General features: G+C 58.3%; 2 protein-coding genes across 2 annotated transcripts in view; one reads left to right on the forward strand and one right to left on the reverse strand.

Annotated features, from left to right (window-relative positions):
- The window catches only part of LOC112120400 (prolactin-releasing peptide receptor-like), a 120,541-nt gene extending 118,269 nt beyond the window's left edge, over nucleotides 1-2,272 (forward strand). Inside the window, exon 5 of the mRNA XM_029913210.1 lies at nucleotides 1,178-2,272. Within this exon, the coding sequence (XP_029769070.1) occupies nucleotides 1,178-2,272 (1,095 nt within the window). The remainder of the gene's footprint in view (nucleotides 1-1,177) is intronic.
- Nucleotides 2,273-8,991: 6,719 nt separating this feature from the next.
- The window catches only part of QPCTL (glutaminyl-peptide cyclotransferase like), a gene marked incomplete at its 5' end in the record, with an annotated part of 42,230 nt that continues 38,517 nt past the window's right edge, over nucleotides 8,992-12,704 (reverse strand). The window contains one exon of the mRNA XM_026658793.2: nucleotides 8,992-9,069. Coding sequence (XP_026514578.2) covers nucleotides 8,992-9,069 — 78 coding nt within the window. The remainder of the gene's footprint in view (nucleotides 9,070-12,704) is intronic.

The following is a 12,704-nucleotide window of genomic DNA, read 5'->3' on the forward strand; positions in this document are numbered from 1 at the left end:
TATCTACCCCCATACACCCCATCTATCTATCTATCTATCTATCTATCTATCTATCTATCTATCTATCTATCCTGTCTGTGCGTTTTTACTGCCCTCACCCCACTGAATTTCTCCCACCCCCTTGTCCTGTTTCTACCCCTCCTCGTCCCCAGCTCTCTCCTCGCTGTTACACCCGGCGGCTGAGGTTTGGCCGGTTGAGCCTGACCCTGGCCTGGGTGACTCTGGCGCTAATCCAGAGCGACTGCAGCCGAGCCGGGGTGACTCTGGGTTGAGACGGGTCTGGGGCTCGGGGCAGGGGCAGGGGCTGGCCCCAGTGGCTTTGCTGCTAACGCAGTCGGTTCCATAGGCTCTCGTTTCCCTGGGCTCCCTCATTCCCACCTGGCAGGATGTGAGGGGCGATGCTTCCCCCCTTTCCCTGCAGCCAGAGCGGGGGCTGTGATCTCGGGGGGCTCTAGGAGTCGCTGGTTAACACCCCCCAACTGGCCAGAGAGTGGGGGGATTTCTCCAGCTCTGGGGGGCGGGGGTGGAGACACCCCCATGTAGAGCCGGAGACTCACCCCCACCCGCTGCTTTGTCTTTCGAAAACACGAGTTAGAGGGAAAACTGCGCCCAGGCAGAGACTGCGCGGCTGATTGAGTCGTGCTCCGGGGCGGCTAGATGGCTGTATGGGGACCAGGGAGCCAGGACGCCTGGGTTCTATGCCCAGCTTTGGGAGGGGAGCGGGGTCCGGTGGTTAGCGCAGAGGGGCTGGCAGCCAGCCTAGACCCACTTGTTTGTCAAGCTGGTTGAACAACAGTCACACTCCTGCCTCCCTGGGGCTTTGGGAGGCTTCCTCCGTCAGTCTGTAGCACTCCCAGGTCCTTAGATGAAAGGTGCTTTAAAACCCCAGCCCAGCCCCTCCTCCCCCGGGAGATGCTGGCACTGGAGTAGCCAGGAGCTCCCGGCACAGCCAGCTCCTGCCCCACTCCCCACAGCGCCCCCTGCTGGGAGAGGCTGGAACTGGAGTAGCCAGAAGCTCCTCCCACAGCCAGTGCTCCTCAGAGCCCCCTACTGGGAGAGGCTGGGACTGGTGTAGCAGGGAGCTCCCCACACAGTCAGTGCTCCCGCCCTGCTCCCCACAGTCCCCCCTGCTGGGAGAATCCCCCACCCATGGGTGACTGTGAACCCTCTCTCCCAGGGTGACCCCATGGAGCCCAATGGCAGCAGCCCCCGGCCCGGGAACACCAGCCACCCCAAGGATCTCTTCGCCGGCCTGGAGCTGCTGCTGCAATTCAAGCCGCTCTTCATCCCCCTCTACTGCCTCCTGGTGGCCATGGCCTGCCTGGGCAACGCCTTCCTGGTGGGCTGCATCGCCGCCAACAAGAAGCTGCACAACGCCACCAACTTCTTCCTGGGCAACCTGTCGCTGGGCGACCTGCTGATGTGCCTGATCTGCGTGCCCCTGACGGCCTCCTACGCCTTCGAGGGGCGGGGCTGGCTCTTCGGGCGCGCCATGTGCCACGCCGTGGCCCTGCTGCAAGCCGTCACCGTCTACGTCTCGGTGCTCTCGCTGGCGGCCATCGCCGTGGACCGCTACGTGGTGGTGGCCTACCCCGTGCGGCGGCGCATCGCCCTGCGCTACTGCGGCCTGGTGGTGGCCACCATCTGGGCCCTGGCCCTGGCCCTGGCCGCGCCGCCCGCCTGGCACATCAGTTACGTGGATCTGCGGCCCATCGGACACGACGTGATCATCTGCGAGGAGTTCTGGAGGCACATGGAGAGGCAGAGGCTGGCCTACTCCTGCGCCATGCTCCTCCTCTCCTACGTGGTGCCCCTCCTGGCCGTCACCGTCTCCTACTGCTCCATCTCGGCCCACCTTCGCCGGAGGAGCCTGCCCGGCTCGGCCAACCTCAGCCAGGCCCGGTGGGACAAGAAGAAGCGCAAGACCTTCCTGTTGCTGGTGGTTTCTGTCCTGGTCTTTGCCCTGTGCTGGCTGCCCTTGCAGGTCCTCAACCTCCTCCGGGACCTGGACCCCGATTTCACCCTCCTGGGCAAGCGCTACATCAACCTGGCCCAGGTCTCCTGCCACCTGGTCGCCATGAGCTCGGCCTGCTACAACCCCTTCATCTACGCCTCGCTGCACCGCAAGTGCCGAGCCCACCTGCTCGGCTACGTCCGGCACAGGCAGCGGCACAACGGGCAGTGCGCCCGCGCCAACACCTGCCTCAGCCTCCTGCCCGACGCCCCGGGACTGGGACAGGGCGATCGAGCTGCCGGGGACAACGCGGTCTAGGGAAGGGCCCTGCAACCCCTCCCACTGGGAGCAGGGTCCGGCTGCCGTGCCTTGGGTGCGCCCTGGGGCTTAGGGCATGGGGACGGGGATGCACCGTGGGCATTAGGGATCAGGGTGGGGGAACCAGAGAAGAAAGGAGCGGGTGGTGCATTGGGGTGGGAATCAGGACTCTTGGGTTCTGTGCTGCTTTGGGAGGGGAGAAGGGTCTAGTCGGTTGGAGCAGGGGGATGCTGGGAGCCAGGACTCCTGTGTTCTCTTTTTAGCTCTGCCACTGATACCTTGTCTGACCTCGAGCCCTAACTGCGTTCTGCCCGTGCCTCAGTTTTTCTCTCTGTTTAATGGGACTACAGACCCCGACCTACTTCCGATCGCACTTGCATCTGTTGTGTGAGCGCTGCACGATTGTTTGTCACTTTAATGCCATTATCCAAATCCCGCCGTCACCCCAGCCCGCCACCTCCTCTCCCCTGCCTTTTGGGAGGCAGCCGCTCCTCAACAGACATCGTCATCCACAGTACGGACCCACCAACTCAAAGTGGCCCCAGACCCTGCCAGAACAACAGATGAAAAACCTGCCGCCATAGCTCCACCGCTGCAGTGATCAGCGCCCCCCACAACACACCGTTCAAGGTCCATGGGTCCTGCACAACATGTGGTGTAACCTCAGCCAGTGCACTAAACACCCCCATCACAACCACGTGGGTGGAGCCAGACAATCCCTGCGCTCACAAATGAGCTCTCACAGGAAAATGACAAAAGACAACCCCCCCCCCCCCCGTCCCCTGTGGGCGAACACTTTCCACAAAGCGATCGCTCCATAACTGACTTCTCCTTCCTCCTCCTCAACGGAAACCTGCCCAACACTTTCAAACGAGGAGCCCGGGAGTTTAAATTCCTAACTAGTGTGATGTTGCACCCCATAATGCTTTACAGAAATATGCTTATGAGTGTAAATATGACATAACTGGCATATGTTTTTGTGACGAAGTGGGACTGTTCTTAATGTTTTCTCTGAATATTGTGTGGGTGCCTCAGTTTCCCCTATGCAGTTCTTAAGTATCTAGGTGGTGGGAGAAGGGGGTGTGATTGTTGTAGAGCCCTAGAGGGCAGATGTGATGCTGTCTGGACAGAAAATGGCCGACAGTCTGTCTCTTGGCAACTAATGACCTGGGCCCCTCCCCTACAAAGGTGCCAGCTGAAGGTGTTGGAGAACAATGGGATCAGGTGACCTCCTGGCCCGGGAAAGGGACAAAGGAAGAGGAGGGGCTGGAGAGTTTCAGTTTGGAGCTGGCTGGGGACGTGGAGTGAGTGCAGACGTGGGTGTCTGGCTCACTGCCCCCCAAAATGGACCTGGCTGAAGGGTCCTGTTCTCTGTACCCACAAGCTCTGTTTTAGACCGTATTCCTGTCATCTAATAAACCTCTGTTTTACTGGCTGGCTGAGAGTCATGTCTCACTGCGAAGTTGGGGTGCAGGACCCTCTGGCTTCCCCAGGACCCCGCCTGGGCGGACTTGCTGTGGGGAGCGCACGGAGGGGCAGAGGATGCTGAATGCTCCAAGGTCAGACCCAGGAAGGTGAAGCCGTGTGAGCTTCTTACCCTGGCAACAGTCTGCTCCCAGAGAGGAGACTTCACCAGAGTCCTGACTGGCTTCATAGGGAGCAGTTCCAGAGCCTCGCCATGACAGTTTTGTGCTAGATACGCCATGTAACATATCTCTGCAAAGGTTATGATCTACTGGATATATTCATCCTATTTACATGCATGTATCATTTTTGTATTCGAAGTTTTGAATATTGGCTAGGTACTTGTTTGATTTTAAGTAGCCTCAGTGAAGCGATTGGCCAGCTTCTTGAGAATAGACTATTCTCAGTAAGTGCCCAATCAAGAAACACTTAAGCTTACAATGAACTTTGAGAGATGCCAATCCACATCTGAGCTTCCCTGGGAATGTAGCTCGGCCTGTAAAGTTCTGGGTCATCCATGGACATGTGACTTGCCCATATGACTCCAAAACTCCATCTTGCAGCTGGATTCTGCATAGGAGAGGGGAGGGGGTTTCCACCCCCAAGAGAGAGTCTATTTAAGCCTCTGGAACCCCCTCCATTTTGGTCTTCAGCTGGCTCAAGAGATGGCCTCTCCACCCCAAAGGATATCTGAAAGAAACTGGAACAAAGGAAAGTAACTACAGGGGGTGTGAGTGATTGCTGGACCCAGACTAGAAGGAGGCTAGTCTGTAAAAGAAGCCTATTGAAACATCTCTGAGGGTGAGGTTTTATCTGTATTCAGTTTTCCTTCTGTATTAGGCATAGGCTTGCGTGTTTTATTTTATTTTGCTTGGTAATTCACTTTGTTCTGTCTGTTATCACTTGGAACCACTTAAATCCTACTTTTTGTATTTAATAACATCACCTTTTACTTATTAATTAACCCAGAGTATGTATTAATACCTGGGGGGAGGGGGCAAACAGCTGTGCATATCTCTCTATCAGTGTTATAGAGGGCGAACAACTTTTGAGTTTACCCTGTATAAGCTTTATACAGGGTAAAACGGATTTATTTGGGGTTTGGACCCCATTGGGAGCTGAGCATCTGAGTGTTGGAGACAGGAACACTTCTGTAAGCTGTTTTCAGTTAAGCCTGCAACTTTCGGGGCACGTGGTTCAGACCTGGGTCTGTGTTGCAGCAGGCTGGCGTGTCTGGCTCAAACAAGGCAGGGCACTGAAGTCCCAAGCTGGCAGGGAAAAGAGGCTCAGAGGTAGTCTCAGCACATCAGGTGGCAGCTCCCAAGGGGGTTTCTGTGACCCAACCCATCACAACTAGAAATCCTGGTCTGAGCGGAGAGCCTGGATTCATGGCTTATTACAGCAATCGGTAGCCCACCAACCCCTCTTTGTGTCCTGTGACTGCAGGGACCTTAACGGGCCACTCTGCCTTGAATGGGCCCTTGAAATCTGTGTTCACTCCTTAATCTTGTATGGAGCTGGGATGCTCTGTACCTTTCCCAGCCCTGGAGAAGAGCTCTGTGTAGCTTGAAAGCTTCTTTCTCATCAACAGAGGTTGGGCCAATAAAAGATATCCCCTCCCCCATTTTGTCTCTCTAATATTGTGGGACCGGGACGGCTACAACCACACTGCACATGCTCAGCATTTGGGCTCGCACTGAAAGGCACCGGTGGTGCCGCGGGCGTTCTGCTAAATCTGGCGCATGATCGTCACACCGGTACCGGAGTGTGTGCCAGCTCCCGGCTCTCACCACATTTCTACACCAGCGACTGGCTAGTAGGACTTGCTGGGCCACCTGTCGGAATCAAGGCTGGTCAAGACCTGTTCACTGACTAAGGGCTGCCTGGATTGTGGGGAAGTGTAGCGGGATGGTTACCCGCTCCTGCCCTGAGGGGTTTAAAACTGCCCTGGAGAAGGGCTGCAGCTCTAAAAGCTGGGCTGATTGGGGAAGCAGCCGCAGCTGGGCCACGCCCCAATCAGGCCACAGCTGGCCTTATATAAAAAGGCTGGGAGCCAGAGGCCAAGCAGTCTCTCTCCAGAGAGAGAAGGGCCTGGCTGCAGGGATCTAGAGGTAGGGTACCTGAGTGGAGCAGGGCTGGGGAGCTCCAGCCTGGAAAGCCCCCGGCTGCGGCCTAGCATAAGGCCAACAGGTACTGGGGGTTGCAGAGGGCAGCTCAGGGTTAGGCCAAGGCAGCAGGTCCAAACCCCCCTTGCCAGTGATGAGTGGCCGATACTGCAGTCTGCCCCAGGGAGCGGGGGCTAGTTAGTGACTGCCAGTGGCCTAGTACTGAGGCAAGGTGGGGATAGTGGGTGGGGGTTCCCCAGGGAGGGGAGACCCAGATCTGTGGGGTACTGCTAGGGGGCAGCACCCAGAGCAAGGGGCACCGGGGTCCTGGGAGGGACACGGGGGCCAGTGCGTGAATCACCGGCCTGTAGAGGGCGCTCCAGATGCTGAACGAGCTGATTCCCAGAGTCACCAGCAGGAGGTGCTGCAGGGGTGAGTCCGCTCCTCTACACGAAGTCAGAGAATTTCAGCCCCACCCTCCACGCTGTGGGGTTGAACGTCGCCTGGCAGAAGACCAAGATCCAGACCTGGGAGCTGGGCCAGCAGAACCCCGGGTGCAGGTAGAGCCAAGCACCGTGGGGATGAGTTCATCTACCTAGACTGCTGGCAGTGTTTGACCGGTCACAGCGAACGGGACGCTCCCCCACGGAGAGGTCTCGCCACTTCCTGCCTGAGTCCAGGTCTCACTACGGACATGGTCTGACTTCATGTGAAATGTCTCAGTCCCACAACGATCTGTCCTTCCTCCAGCCGCTCATTGTTTTCAAAAGCCGCATTGCCCGTTCTCCAGCCACATCACCAGGATGGACAACCTCGCCCACTCAGCGCACCGTGCTCTCCAATGCTGCACCGATGTGTGACCGGGGGGGCCACGCCCTGACCTGATGGGGCCGCCCCGAGGTTCGTGGCGCCTCAGGACTGAGCCAGATCTACACACTGTCTGGTGTGACACCATCAGCCGTGGTCACTCTGGGTGGCGCGACGGTGCTCCACAGACGGTGCGCGTTTGCGGACGATTTGGGGACGCTGTGCATGAGGCAAAGGAAACAGCTCGTCTCCCCCTGACACCTGGGGTGCCCCGATGCACTTTCCAATTGGAAGGTTTCTGGAGCTGGACACGGCACGGAAATGAAGGGGGGAAGGAAAAGATCATCTCCAGGGGAAATTGCAGCCTGATCTCCAGGGCGCAGGGTGGCTGTGAGAGGAGCCAATCGGAGCAAGAAGTGCGTGTAGTGAGGCCGAGTGGCCCCCCTCAGAGCAGGAGAGCGAGGGACCATTACATGCCTCTTGGAGGGCGGAGCCTAGATCGCCCCGTCCCCATCGCCGGAAGTACCGGGGCGTGGCCGGAAGTAGAAAAGGCAGCACAGTTGGAGGGAAGCCCGTGGAGAAGGACGCTCTGCCGGTTCGGCCGTGTCCCCGAGAGGAACCCTCGCCGAGCGGTGCCCCATCCGCAGACGCCGACGAGGACTGGCCCGGAGCGCCTGCTGCTGTCTACCCCGAGGAGCCGGAAGAGGACTGGAGGCTAGAGGGACCGAACCCCGGGGTGGCAGGAAGTACCCCAGGGGCAGCCACGGAGCAGCCGGCTGCAGAGCTCGGCGTGGCTCAGTCGGCGTGTTGCGGCTGGATCCCCGCCGACGCAGGGGCAGCCAATCCTGCCCCTGCCCGGGCCCTGGGCTGGGACGCGGTGGAGTAGGGTGGGCCCGTGTCCCCCTGCCGCCCCACCCTGGGGTGGCTGACTCCTTACTGGGCAGGGAAGTTCAGGCCCTGAGGAAGGAGCTTCCCTTACCAGCTCACCTGTAGACTGTTCGTTCGCTGGCTGCCTGCGCCCCGCCCAGGCCAAAGCCAGCCCGGATAGGTTCTGTTTAAGGGTTGCCTGGCGCGAAGAACCAGCCTGAGTGGCCCCGCTCCGAGCGGAAGAGCGAGGGACCATTACAGGCGGTCTAATTCAAAGTCAATTGCCTGCTTGGGCTTCTGTAGCGCCAGCAGAGCCAGCCGTTCAAAGTTCCTTGGGGAGTCAGTTGAGCCGGAGCTAATGGAACTGGGAAGGTTCGGTCTCTGCAGACGCCTGGCCCGTGTTTCCATTAACCCTCGGCCCCGATGCGGACGCAGCGGGAGCGAGCGCGCTGGCCTCGCGTCGTCTCTGCCGCACGCTGATTTCCCTGCGCCCAGCTTGGGCGGCAAAGCCAGCGGCGTCAATTTCATGTTCCGTGTGTAATTGGTTTCTGCTTTGATTAAGGTTACTGAATGACAGCAGCGTCGCTAGTTCCACCCGAGAGCAGAGCAGAGCTGCATTGCGCTGGGCGCTGCCCAGACACACAGCACACGAGATCGGGGTCCCGTCGGGCCAGGCGCTGCCCAGACACACAGTGACCGAGATCAGGGCCCCATTGCGCCGGGTGCTGCCCAGACACACAGTGACCGAGATCAGGGCCCCGTCGCGCCAGGCGCTGCCCAGACACACAGTGACCAAGATCAGGGCCCCGTCGGGCCGGGTGCTGCACAGACACACAGTGACCGAGATCAGGGCCCCCTCGTGCTGGGCGCTGCCCAGACACACAGTAACCAAGATCGGGGCCCCATTGGGCCGGGCGCTGCCCAGACACACAGTGACCGAGCAGCACCCAGCACCCGGCGCGAGGGGGCCCTGATCTCGGTCACTGTGTGTCAGGGCAGTGACCGGCCCAACGGGGCCCTGATCTTGGTCACTGTGTGTCTGTGATCTCTACCCAGCTCTGCTGCTGGCCGACTTGGGCAAGTCACCCCGCCGCCCTACGCCTCGGTTTCCCCATCTATAAAAATACGGATAATGAATGATCGTCGCCTTCTTTATAAAGCGCTTTGAGATCTTCTGATAAAAAGCACCAGGGATTGCTCTTATTCTCCTGGCCAAAACGTTCTTTTGCCGGGGTCTAGCTTATTTCATTCAGGGCCTGTTATGAGTTATTCCAGCTAAAGAACTCTTTGGCCAGCGTAAGCTACATCTGCACAAGGTGGGCAGGTGCTGATCTCGCTAAACCAGCAACCTCTGCTAGTGCAGACACATTCTGAGCCAAGGAAGGTTGTCTAGTGGTTAGAGCAGTGGGGGGCCTCAGCAGAGAACATGGTGCTGCAAGGAGCGGGGGGCTGGGCAGAACCGCTCTCCCCACACAATCAGTGCTCACTGAAGCTGATCTGGAAACCGAATTTCCGCTCTGTGATCGTTTTCAAATCTGGGGGAAATTCTTCGTCCTGAAACAGGATGAAAAGCCAAAAACTGGACATTTTCCCCAGCACTGAAATCCTGCCAGTTTTCATTTCGGGAGCATGGAAACGGGGTGTTTCCAAAAGGAGACACTCTCCCTGGGAGCCCCACCGGCAGGGACTGACTGAAACTGACATGATTCTTGTCTGTTTCACAACTGGGCACCAGTGAAATGACCAGACTGGCCCAGCCAGGTATCCAGTCACCTGAGGGCCTCGCAGCTAATGGCACCCACAAAACTGGGGCCACAGTGGGTACAAAATTGGGAGTGTGGACTGGGAAGCTGGTTTTAAACAGCTAGATTTACTTGGATTTCCTGATGTTTATTCCAGTGTGAGTGTGATAAATGAGTGTGGGGGGGGGGGGTAGCTCCCTTTTGTGGAGACCCAGCCAGCCAGTTGGCTATGGAATCCCTCCTGGTGGTTGTTCTCTACTTGCTTTACCTGTAAAGGGTTAACAAGCCCAGAGGTGAAAGGAAGGGAGTGGGCACCTGCCCAAAAGAGCCAATGGGAAGGCTAGAACTTTTAAAAACTGGGAAAAAACTTCCCTTTGTCTATGTGTAGTTGTTCTCTGGGAAAGAGGGGAACGGGGAGCAGTTATGCTGTGAGAAGCTGAAAGCCAGGTATGAAAAACCATCTGATCATACCTAGAGATTGCTTAATACCAGCCTGGAGTGGCCAGTATTAATTTTTAAAATCCTTGCGGGCCCCCACCTTCTGCACTCGAAGTGCCAGAGTGGGGAATCAGCCCACATCCCCAGTGATGTCAGGAGACCAAGCGACTTATCTGTGGTTAGAGTAGGGAGGGACGGGGAGTCAGGACTCCTGGATTCAATTTCTGGCTCTCCACTGATTTGCTGTGCGACTATGGGTGAATCAATCTGTCTCACTGTGCCAGTGCCGTAGAATGGGTTTCACACCCCCTTTGTCAAGTGCTTTATGATCCTCAGGCAGCCGCTGCTTCTTGGAGCTGTGGTGTTATTACCCGGAGTTTTCCTTTTTTCTCCCCCACCCAGTGGCCCCAGGAAGAGCAAAGCAGCAAACTTCAGCTTCGGTCCTTGGAGATTCGCCGGCTAATTCACATTCCTGGCTTCTAATTTCATAAGAAAACGACCAAGGGCCCTTCAGAGATTTCTCTTGCTAACCCTCACTCTCAGCTTTGCGCAGTGATGCTGGAGCCTGGCTTCTGAACAAACTCACCCCTCGGCCTCTGGGTCCTTACACAACTTTAATACACACAGAGCCAGAGAAATGGTGAACCCAGGAGTCCCGACTCTCCAGCTCTAACCACTAGACACCACACTCCTCCCAGTGCTGGGGAGAGAATCCGGGTGTCCTGGCTCCCTGCCCCCCCCCGCTCTAACCACTAGATCCCACTCCCCTCAGAGCCGGAGATAGAACCAAGGCTCCCAGCCCCACCTGCTCTAACCATGGGATCTAACTCCCCTCCCAAATAGCTAGCTAGCTCGACTGAGCAATCGATGGGTCACCTAAAATGCACCCTTTGGACCCTTGCGCTTTGGTCTCTTTTCACTTTTTAAAGATGTTCAGACCGACAAGAGTCCCTGCTTCCCCATCACAGACAGTAACCGAGGGTTGGTCTCAGCCTCCCCACTGCCCAGCCCAGCCCAGTTGCACCAGACCCAGGCGCTAACACAAATCACATGAGCCCAGCTTCTGGAAGGCCCGGCCGCCCGGCGCGAGGTGTCCCAGGCCTCCTCCGGAGGGGGATAACAGACTGGAGAGAGGCGCTCGGAAATAGAACTGTCAGCTGGAGCCTGGCTCCTTCGATGCGCCGGCTCCCGTCTCAGCCATTGCGTCTGACTAGAAACAAAATAACCGGACTGCTGTTTGATTTTGCTGGTTGGAGATGTGGGGGCTGGGGATGAGAGCAAACCTCAGAGCCCATCAGGAGCAGGGCACGCTGGGGACCCGGGGCAGGAGCCTGCTGGAACGATACACAAATCTAAACCCGGCAGTTAAGACTTTGGAGAGATGCCATTGCCGTAGCAACAGAAATACCAGGCAGATTCTTGCTGTGAAGAGTAAATATTGGCTGCAGTGGCTCACCGGGCCTCAGCTGGGCACCAGATCCCCCCGGGTGCCCATCGTGCAGGGCTGGCGCCATAGCCACCTGGCCTGGCTCTTGGCTTGGCATATGGGGTGGATTAAGTGCTCCGAACAGCAGTCTGAGACATACAAAGAGACGGGAGCTGCTTAGTGGTTCTGGCTCTCAGATGCCCCGCAAGTCTCCGAACGCCGCCAGGTCGCAGTTCCCAGTCCAGAGAACAAGGGTCAGGATCCCTTTGTCTGTACGGACTATAAACTCCTTCGGACAGAGGCTGTGTGTCTGTATAGTACCCGGCGCGATGGGGCCCTGATCTCGGTCGCTGTGTGTCTGTATAGTACCCGGCGTGAGGGGACCCCGATCTCGGTCACTGTGTGTCTCGGCAGCGCCCGGTATGACGGGCCCTGATCTCGATCACTATGTGTCTGGGCAGCGCTCGGCGCGACGGGGCCCTGATCTCGGTCACTGCGTGTCTGGGCAGCTCCCGGCGTGACGGGGCCCTGATCTCGGTCACTGTGTGGGCAGTGTCCGGTGCGACGGGGCCCTGATCTTGGTCACTGTGTGTCTGGGCAGCGCCCGGCGCGACGGGGCCCTGATCTCGGTCCCTGTGTGTCTGGCCAACGCCCTGCCCGACAGGGCCCTGATCTCGGTCACAGTGTGGGCAGCGCCCAGCGTGACTGGGCCCTGATCTCGGTCACCGTGTGTCTGGGCAGACTCCGCACAGTTGGGTTCTATGTGGTCCGTCAGTCCTGCCGTGCTGGAGATGCTGATGTTCGGCTAGACAGGAACAAGCAGAGACACGGTAGGAGAAGCCCATTCAGCACAATGAGGGGCTAGCGGCTTTCTTCGCACTCTGAATTTCCTCTGAGAGGGAGCAGAGGGGGAAATAGGCTCTGGGGTCTCCCGCCCGTCCCTGCTGTGCGGGTTCCCTGCAGGGAGCAGAGCCTGGTGGGCGGCTGCCTACCTGTGCAATTCATTGAAGCCAAATTGGGGGGAATTATCCCCAGCAGCTGCAATTACACCGGCCAGCAGCAGGAAATCGTTGCCGGCTCCCCTCTCGGCTCCAGCAAATTGCCTGTGATTAGCCCAGGATTGATCAACTCCCTGTGCCTAGCCGCGGCAGGTAAAGGACAAAAGGGCCATTCTGGATCCGGGGAGAGGGAGGGGCAGGGGCAGGGTTTAATCCCAGGAGCAACTGGCCGGGGTGGCACAGGTACAAGGGGCCCAAGAGCACGGGATGGGGAGCAGCAGGGCAGGTCCTGAGCAGCCACCGAGCCCCTCAAGAATCGCTGTGCTGCTCAGCGGTATCTGCTTCCAAACCAGCCTCCCCACTGCTCCCATCACCCCACCTCCATCAGCACCTGCCGCCAGAACCCCTCAACTCCACCCCAACCCCCATCCCCTGCCACCAGAAACCCTCAACTCCACCCCACCCCCATCCCCTGCCACCAGAACCCCTCAACTCCACCCCAACCCACATCCCCTGCCACCAGAAACCCTCAACCCCACACCCAACCCCCATCCCCTGCCACCAGAACCCCTCAACTCCACCCCA

The sequence above is a fragment of the Terrapene carolina genome, unplaced genomic scaffold (assembly GCF_002925995.2).
Source record: "Terrapene carolina triunguis isolate 2854851 unplaced genomic scaffold, T_m_triunguis-2.0 Scaffold517, whole genome shotgun sequence".
NCBI lineage: Eukaryota > Metazoa > Chordata > Testudines > Emydidae > Terrapene > Terrapene triunguis.